The following is a 10,222-nucleotide window of genomic DNA, read 5'->3' as shown; positions in this document are numbered from 1 at the left end:
TCCTTAAATCGGCCATTGTTGTTCACCCAAGTGACTCCGAATTTGTCAATGTATCACTCCATGATGCACCTAGAGTCCTTGCTTGACCTATGCATAAGTATACTGACTGATGCATAATTATACTGTTGACCCATCAAAACATCCAGTGGGATTACAAGATTTTTCATCAAAATGGAAGAAGCTTCCTCAATTAGAAAAATGTGTTTCTCACCCCAATACAGGTCACTGAAAAATCTATTGTTATTTCTACAGATATGCTATATCTAACACATCATCATCATCTGAAAGTCACAGAAATTCAAATATGCAGCTAGATGGATACAAGTTAGTATTACTGTACGCATAATATGAAAAAAGGGAGAGTGGCTACCATATACATAAAAAATCCTTCACTATAGATCGCAGTGAATACAACACTGAACAGCTGTTTGAGTACTATACTTCTGCAATAGAATTAGAAGCATACAAGATAGCAATTCTGACAGTCTGTATAGGCCCCAATAGGAATTTTTTAAAAGTTTATCAGGCAATTAGATGGATTACTTAATAAAATTTAATAGAAACAACTGGGAAGTGATTGTATATGGAAATTTCAATACAGATTGCCTCTTGGAAACTTCTGATTGAGGGCTCTAATAGTTAATGATGCCCAGCTTTAGTACGACTGCCACAGTAACTTGCACAACATGCATAGAAACACAAAGTGCAACAGCAGTTGGTAATTTATTTCTAAATCCAATAGTCTTTAGGAAATAGATGCAAGCCCTGTAATAAATGGTTTACCTAACCATGCCAGTCAAATGGTAGCAATAACACACCACTATCAATTGAGCTTAACTACGAAAAGAAAAAGAAAATCTCACAGAAGTGTAAAAGTCTACTCAGCTACATTGTTCAGAGAAGATTTGCAACATAAAAAATGGCAAGAAATTTAACAAGGACACAGATTAGATGAGAAATCTAATTTTTCCCTAAAAATATTCTTACAGCATTATGGACCCAGTTATTCTTTACTACAGATTAGTGACACTTTAGTGGAAGCCAAGAAAAAGGGTGACTAATATCTTGAATCAAAATCCCTTGTACAGACTAGTTATAAGTACACTTTCGCTACTTGAACCAATGTAGACAGAAAAATATTTACCACGTGGATACCAAGCTATATAGTAATGATGCTCAGACTGTGTGTTGCAAGATTTGCATTGTTAGGCATGTTAGTGTCATGAATTGCCAATAGGTGGCAGTTTTGGTATGGAAAAGTAGGGCTGAAACACAAGCATCAGCATGCATTATAGTTGCAGATAATCAACATGGATGTGGTCAATGTGAGTAGGGCTACTCATAAAGCTGTTTTATCAAAACAACAGCAATGGCGCTGCTGCACCTCATGAGTATGGACACATTAAAGGAATACAGAGTGGTCCTCTTCTGCATCTGCTTGAAGAACATAATTTGGATGTTCAATTTGGAAATTGCTCCTGGGAGAGGCAAACAGCCAACTGTGCCATAAACTGTTGAAGAAGTTACTGTTGCTGCAGCTGAGGATGCTGGACTCAATGTGCAATCTTCAAGCAGTGCACAAGCTGTGTCATGGTACCTGAATAATCCGCAAACCCACCATTCAAAAAGTGCTGTGAACAATTTTATCTCTATTGCTGGTCCATGATGTCATGGATGTAGATGGTCATCACAATGAGAAACGTTTGTAGCTTGAAACAAAGTACACAATTAACAAATTTATCCTCTCACGTGAAAATTAAATTTACTTATTATGAGTCTTCCATGTGTCCTTACAAATCTTTCCACAAGGTTTCATTGTCTTATGATCACTTATTTTTCGTTGGGGCCCTCTCAAGTAGTGGAAGTTTAATTATAGCCACCCTGTACCAGGAAGAGAGAGCTTCATATAATGCAAAGTACTAACTCTAATCCAGGCTTTAAAATGCACTACAAGCAGTATTGCAAATTCTCCAGTATGCCATCAAAAAGCATGTGCTGCACACAAAAAAATAAAAAATCCAAGAAGAAGGGAAGCACAATTTGGAACATTATTTGGCATGATATAAATAAACATGGCAGAACCAATCACATTGACAATAACAACAATTCGGAGCATTATTAGTCATGGAATAAAAAAAATTCAGCAGAGCAAATGATACTGAACTCCCAGCAACATTATCAGTGAGACATCCGATGCTTTGAAATTCAGATCATTAGCTACTATGTTAATGAAACTGTCTTTAGCAGTAGCTGAAAACAAGTGGGCATGCACACACGCCCACAAACACACACACACACACACACACACACACACACACACACAAACACACACACACAAAAATAATCCATCGAAAGCAGATTCAATAAATTTACCTTGACAGGTGATACATACTCTACCACCAACCAACAGTTTTGCCAATTCTGTTAGAGAGATCATGTCATGTTATCTCAGCTGAAGTACTAAAATCTTGTGCTGACTTTGTAGTGCCACCCTTGAGTTACCTTTGTAACCAATCTCTGAACTGAGGTTTATTTCCTGAAAGACTTAGAGGTTTGTGAATTTCCTGGGCATACGGTTGATAATCAAATAAAGTTATACTGGAATGTGGATAAATCAACTAAAAAGTTCGGTTCTGCCTGCTTGCACTCGAAAATCTCTCTTGCAGGATTGCTAGCATACTTTGCTTACTTTTTCTCTGTTCTGCTGCATTGCATGATCTTCTAGGGCATTGCAACGAAGGTGAAAAATGTATTCATTCTACAGAAGAGTGCAATCACATTTTCTGTAAGGTTGATCAAGAACATCTTGCAGAAGCCTTTCTGGGACCCAAGAATCCTTACACTTATGGGCCAATACATATAATTCCTAATGGTATTTGCAGTTTACAACAAGGGTGAATTTAGGACGAATGGAGCAACTGACAACCACAATTCTAGAAGTAGAAATAGTTTCCATATATACTATGCATCCCTCTCTAGGTCTCAGGATGGAGTTTCATTTTCTAATACAAGTTAACATCTAGCGAGTAACTCAGCATCCCCAAATATTTAAAAACAAAGTCAAAGAATATCTTATTAGCCACTCATTCAACAATTTTTCAGAATACTTGGACTAATGAATGTAAATTCTGCATAACTCTACTATTTGTATGAGATAGACCCGACTTTGCCAGTATATGGACAGTTGATAGTGGCTGTGAAAAGTTACATAAACGCTGTGTATGAAGTTTTGGATAAAACTTCCAGCTGAGTGATACACGAGGAGAAACAGCAGTCGCTTTTTACAAGTAGCTGCTCTTTTTCTAACATGGACGTATAAAGTGATCTGGATGTAATTACTACAATTATTGGCACGAGTAGACAAGTGCTGGTCATAATTTATTATAGTTGGAGTCACAAATGATGGTGATCAAGTTTAGGCTTGTTCTACGTACCTATGCCACATGTTCTCCAACAGTCAATGAGGATTCAGTAGTGTTCCGAGCGCTCTCCTACGAATGTTGTATGCAGTGCAAGCACTATATGTGATCATAGTGAGTTATTTGGTGAATTATTATTCCTTTTGTTGCAACATGTGATGCCTGGTGGCGGTGTCAAGTGACAAATTCTACACAAGGAAGCCAGAGACATAAATCGTGGGATACACGCTTTCATCAAGCACAAAGCATGTGATAGCACATACTGTGCTGTCACTTGGAACCAGCAGCAATGCAATCATCATCCCTATCTCAACCTGCACAAACCGCCATTGTTCGTGGATTGGACTACTGTACACTTTAAAGAAGTAGCCAACAGGGTAGCTTTTGCCTGTTAATATATAACTTGACTTGTTCCACATCTATTAAGGCTGTCCTTCAAGAGAGTATTTACAGAACAAATTGCACAAATGAATGAAAGAATTAATTAATTAATTAATTAATTTTAAAGTTCATCAAGGTTAAATGAACACACATTCCACGACTGAACTGTGTGAAGCATTGTCAATTTCAAACACAGGTGTTCATCTCTGGATATTTCAGGTGAAGAAAGGGGTGGTGATTCAGTAATTCCAGTACATAATCTAACAACAGTTTTCTTTATTAAGAAAACACAATTTAAACAAAAATTCATTTGAGAATATTATGAGGAGACAAAATGTCTGGCCATTACTTAATTTCAATTGTTAAAAATCTAAAAACTACCAATAAATACATACAAAAGAAGAAAAAAATATTCTAGCTTTCAGAACTGGTTAGTTGTATCCCTAGGGAGGAAAAAAATAACTGCCTCCCAACCTGCAATCCTTATGACCTAACACTCCTTATTATTTTTCTTGAGCTACCTCTCTTTCCTTATTGAGGAAGCAACTAACAGTTCCGAAAGCTAAGACATTTATGTATACTTCTCTATGACCCTGTTGGCAGTATTTTCAATTTCACCTCCTAAAGGAAATTACCAGCCAGCCATAAAAAGTAAACCATAAAACCATAAAAAGTAAAAAATATTACTTTTAAAAATTTCATGTGGTTCACTGTAACTTCCTCTCCAATGCCATCTGTCTTCGTGTACAGTTTTTTTCCTCTACGGCTCCCTCTAATAGCATGGATGTCATTTTATTCCTTGATGTATTACTATACTTCTTGTCATCCTGTCCCTTCTTCTAGTCAGTGTTTCCCACATATTTCTTTCCATGTTGATTCTCTGTAGAGCCTCCACATTTCTCATTTTACATGTCCACTTATTTTTCACTACTCAACACTTTATTAATTTCTTAAACACTGACAGATATTCTTAATCACTGTAGAGCAGATGCATTGAAATGGGCAAACAAATTTTTCACCAGTTCATTTGTCCATCATGTCCTGCATATTCCATCGAGAAGGAAAGATCAATGATGTGGAATATTAACTCATCTCCATCTAGGTGTACATCTTGTATTACACATTATTTTCTGTTACACGTGAAACAGTTGGCAACATTCTACTTCCTCTTTCATTTTTGATGGTAACACATGATCCTTTCTATTTTTGAAGTAATGGAAAATCCAGGATGGAATAATGACAGTGTTTTGAAAAGGAACATTGCTACTCACCATATAGTGGAGATACTGAGTCACAGATAGACAGTGGTGCCTATCTGCCACTCAGTGTCTCCACTATATGGTGGGGCAGCTGTACTTTCATGATACTGTCGTTCTATTTTTGATGGAAAATATTTAATGGGTTTCCTTTCATAACCATGATTTTTAAGATCCTTTAGTGTTTGAAATGTAAGTAGCTACTAGCCACCAATAAATCCCTTTGGCTTCTCTTAACTCTCTTCTTTCTAGTCTAATTTGTGCATTCTCTCAAAATACATTTTGTCCATAGCCTTCAAACTACTGCAGGGATGATTTCAATTTAACATGCCATCAGCTCATTTGACACGGAGTGAACCTTTAAGTAAACGAAGATGATAACGGAGGTTGGCCGCAACTTTTTCAAAGGAATCATTTGCGATTTATGACCGAATGGGCATTTGAACCACTCTCCTTCCGAATGCCAGTCCAATATCTGATCCTCAACGCCTCCTCGCTCGTTTGAAGTTATTGGAGGTCTCTAAACTGGGACTATTGCTTCTTTTGAACCTTTTAGCGGATAACAAACACTCTTCGAAAGTTTGCCCCCACGTATTTCTTGGATATATTTATTACCTCTGTCTTTATGATATGCACGAATACTGCTTATGTACACAAGTGTTTATCATTGTAATACAGACGACATACAGCGTCTCTTTCTATTTGTTGTTGTGAACTTGGTGATGTAAACAACGAAAAATGTTTCCTGTATTATTATTATTATTATTACATTAGTACAATTGTTCCGTGTATTGATAAACAGTAAGTCAGTGTGCAGAAAATACATTTCTCATACTTCATTTGCAACGACGATCAAATATTTACTGAAAAAACCGCCGTTCACTTATCACAAAATACTGTGAACGAAACATGAAACGAACTAAGTGGCTTTTAATTCAGTTGTGTCTTGTCATAATTCAGTGTCAGTGCTGACATTTTTGATATGGTGGCAGTACTGCGATAGCAAAAAAATTATTTCACTGTGATATATTCTAAACAATAAATGGCAACAATAAATGTAATCCTGTGGTTATTTCACAAGGAAAGTTCAATTCGAAATGAAACAAGATGATACATTATTTGTAATGAACAACGATGCTAGGAGATATGTACCGCTACGTTTGCGACATCTAGCGACACACACGTGAAGGAGAGCTGAGTGGCGTCAGTCAACATCCATGTGTTTTGGGTGAGGATGCAAGCCACGAGGAAGAAAGTGCTTGCATCATGCGAATACTAACAGTAAATTCAATGTGTAGACGTGTAGCGCGGAGGCAGTAGATTTGTCTGGCAGTTTTTACTGAAATTAAAACTATTAAAGCTTGCACGTAAGTTATTTTGTATGGAAGAAATAGCTTTGAAATTTTTTTGTTAGTTAGATCATTAGAGAATAAGATATTTGTTTTAACCTGATCATTATTTGCCGTTAGTCAGATACTTAATCCGCAATTTGTTTTTCTGTTTACGTCTCGTGTTTGTTTATTTACAAAAGTTGTGCTTCATCAACATATTGTATGTTGTTATTTTATTGGTCGTGTCTTGTTTCTGTAAATGCTCTACCATTCGTTCAGTTTAGTAATCCATAAATTGCTTCCTTTATTTTTAGAAATGCCTGTGGTTTCTATAATGATGTTTTCTTACGTTGGCAGGTAACTGCGTCTTGCCTCGTGGTCGTGCTAGTGTTGCGGCATAATAATCAATATGGCGGCACAAGTGGCTGCTAATTCCAATGACTGCTCACAGGCTCGTGAGAGTGCTGGCGCATCATATGCGCATGCGGTGCTTAATTTCAAATCTGCGGACAGTAATAAAGAAAATATAGGCGAGACTTCAGATACAGTTACGAAAGAACACAACACGAAGGAAGTGCCGGCTGTGGGTAAATACTGTTACCAGAAATCGACTAAACAGCAGTCTCATATGACAGATCACCATGCTACCGGTGGTGATGGAGAGTGTTGTAGCGTTGTTACTGCAAGTAAAGAAGGGCTCGAAAATGTGAGTACTTCTGATGTGAGTGGTATCAGAAGCACTGACGCCGGATGTAACGAAGAGACCACGGGCGATGTACGAAACTCAGAAAATGAAGGCGGTTGTAATGAGGACGAAAAAGTTCCTGAGAAGATAAAGTACGTCGAAGCTCCTCTTCCAAAGGTTAACCCCTGGACGGCAAACCGAAATGCTGCATCAGTGATTACGGGAAAGTTAGAAAGCAAGTCGCAAAGTATGCTCCAATCAAATTCGCCAACGGGGCGGAGAGTGTTGCAGCCGCAGCAACAAGGTAAGTTGCAAAAATATTTAGGTTTTCAGTTGCTTTGAATGTATGTATGGATTTTCTGGAGCCATAGTGTGTATTCCGCTTAAATGACATCGTTCCATAGGGTCTATGATTGCCAACAACTCTTCATAAAAAGTTAACACTTCAAAATACGATCTTGTCTGCTTTATAGGTATGTTGTTTGAACAATCTCGGTTATTAAGACAGTAATAATCCCAACCATTTTAAGAATTCTTTCTACTACGAAGTAGGAAGAGGAAATTGCTTGGGTATAAAAAAACTGCAACAGTACTGGCTTATGTGTTGTCTACTCACCTAAGTTATCGTAAATTGCGACACTCATTATACTTTCCCTGTGCTCTGGTATTGGCACATAGAAGTTTTCTTTGCCAAATATGGTTGAATGTATAATTTGACACTATTTGTATTGTATTGAAGTAAGATTTATTTATATATACCTTGTCACTTCCAAGACAAGACATACTATTTCAATTTGGATAAGAGTTACATAGTGCTCTTCCTTCTTCTGTTGTTGTGTACTACAGTTTTTCCCTAATTTATCATGAAGTATGATAAAAACTATAGTGTATGGTGTGGATAGGCTGTACATCATAGTCTGTTACAAAAAAAAGATCTGTTACCAAAATTTTACTTAGCATTCATTTTCTTTCACAGCTTTCAGCTTGCCATTTTGTCACCCATTCCAGGCCTCGGACTGCATTACAGACTGGTTTGTCGTCACAACCAAGATTACTGGGAAGGGAAAGGGGGAGGAGGCTATCACATTTGAGCCAGTGAGAAAGATCCAGTGAAAAGTAAAAAATAAGCATAGCAGTAAACAAACACTTGACTCACTGAATTTGCAACTTAGTCACACATTATTAAAGTTATTACTTCTTTTCTCCCTCTTTCAAAAATCATTTCAAGGGAAAGAATTGAAAAACAGAATACTTAGCTCCCATATGGAATATAGGACTTATAGCCTGTAGCCTTTAAGGATTATTTTTTATTCTGAAGCTTTAAGTAGATCGAAATTTACTTTATTATATCAGTTAGGGTCTGCACGCCAGACAGGTGCTATAAATCTTCCTCAGAAAAATATCATTCTGTTTCAACCAACATGTTTAGAGGGGGGGGGGGCAAGGATTTATATAGCAAAGTTGCATTTACTGCCACTTTAGCATAACAAACTGTTCTAAAAACGACACGTGAAGGAGAGATCTTCATTGTGGTGTATCAATGAAATGGTACATTTTTGTAATATGTGTAAGCATGATGGCCCATGTAAAGCAGACTTGCTGAGGTTTTTATTCTTACCCCACTATCAAACACAGATGACAGAAAATAAAATCAAAAGTTCTTGTATTGATGGCTAGTGTGGTAGTGTACCAATAAGTATAAGCAGTAATGCTGCTTTCTGCATTGGCCTGTGTCATTGCAATCAAACTAGTACACAATCTGCACTTCTGGGTGGGGATAAAATGGTGTGAGCGGAAGAGATACGGAAAAGGGTAACACGAGGTAATGGATAACAAATTAGAGAAGCTTTAGGCCAGGGGATTGTGAGAGTGCAGGATATGCTGGAGAGAAATTGCCATTTGTGTACTTAAGTGAAACTCACGCTGGAAGGGAGTATCCAAATGGTCCGTAAAGTGAAGCAGCTGTTGAAGTCATTTAGGTTGTGGTGCAAGCATGTTTACCAGCAGGATGGTCAGGTCTGTGGTTTACTTCAGTTTGGTGATGCCCATTCAGATGAATAGTTAATTGTCCTGTCCACATTGAATGAAACCCACGCTATAAGGGAGTATCCCAATGGTCCGTGTAGTGAAGCAGCTGTTGAAGTCATTTAGGTTTTGGTGCAAGCATGTTTGCCATCAGGATGGTCAGGTCTGTGGTTTACTTCAGTTTGGTGATGCCCATTCAGATGAATAGTTAATTGTCCTGTCCACATAGAATTCTATACAGTAGTCAGTATATAACATAGCTGCTTTGGCACCCAACTCTGCCTTTTATTGGATAGAAGATGTCTATGACTGGAACTTCGGTAGGTGGTGGTGAGAGAGAGAGAGAGAGAGAGAGAGAGGTAGGTGTTGCATTGCCCACAAGGGAATGGCCCAAAGGCAAAAGGTTAAATAGATTTGAGAGTAGGTGTTGAAACTATGGAGGAAAAAGCAAAGGTTGTCCCTTTCATGAGTTAAGAACATGAAAATGTCCTCAGTGGATCTAGACCAGACAAGGGGCTTTAGGTTTTGTCTGGATGGTAAGGATTCCTCCAGTTAGTCCACAAATAAGTTGGCGTAGGATGACACTATGTGAGTACCCATGGCAGTACAGCAGATTCGTTCATTGATTTGGACTTTGAAAGTGAGATATTTGTGGGTTACGATGTGGTTGGCTAGGAGGATTAGGAAAGAGGTGGTGGGTTTAGTATGACTGTGACATTGGAAAAGCCAGCCATAGATACGGCATCCACACTGACAGACAAGGAGTCTCATGGTAATGGAATAGGAACTGTGGAAAGGTGGCTAAGGAAATGAGCAGTGCCTTGAATGTAGGGCAGTAGGTTTCTGAAAATAGTTCAAAGGTGTTGGTCAACAAAAGCAGAGGCCTGTTCTGTGGGAGCATTGTACTCAGCCACAAAGTGACCCCTTGTAGAGACTTGTGGGGTTGGCTTGTAGAGTAGACAAAAGGTAGGAGTGCAAGTGAGGAGGGAGATGACAGGAATGACTAGTAAATATTATTTGGATTTCAGGTTTTGAGGAGCTGTATGTTCCATAGGAGTGATGCTGCTCTCACTGGGAATGGATTTAGCAAAGCAATGTGAGGCCAGGTTAGTGAGGAATTCCAAA

The 10,222-nt window shown here is 38.1% G+C and overlaps 1 protein-coding gene across 3 annotated transcripts in view; it reads left to right on the top strand.

The window, feature by feature from the left end:
- The first annotated feature begins 6,267 nt into the window (after positions 1-6,267).
- The window catches only part of LOC124622133 (la-related protein 1B), a 137,746-nt gene continuing 133,791 nt past the window's right edge, over positions 6,268-10,222 (top strand). For all 3 annotated transcript variants that reach the window (XM_047147755.1, XM_047147756.1, XM_047147754.1), the window contains exons 1-2: positions 6,268-6,423; positions 6,745-7,376. In XM_047147755.1, coding sequence (XP_047003711.1) covers positions 6,797-7,376 — 580 coding nt within the window. In that variant the 5' untranslated portion in view covers positions 6,268-6,423; positions 6,745-6,796. The remainder of the gene's footprint in view (positions 6,424-6,744; positions 7,377-10,222) is intronic.

The sequence above is a fragment of the Schistocerca americana genome, chromosome 7 (genome assembly GCF_021461395.2).
Source record: "Schistocerca americana isolate TAMUIC-IGC-003095 chromosome 7, iqSchAmer2.1, whole genome shotgun sequence".
NCBI classification, from domain to species: Eukaryota; Metazoa; Arthropoda; class Insecta; order Orthoptera; family Acrididae; genus Schistocerca; species Schistocerca americana.
The sequence above is the reverse complement of the archived record's forward strand: the minus strand, read 5'-3'. Positions and strand labels throughout refer to the sequence as shown.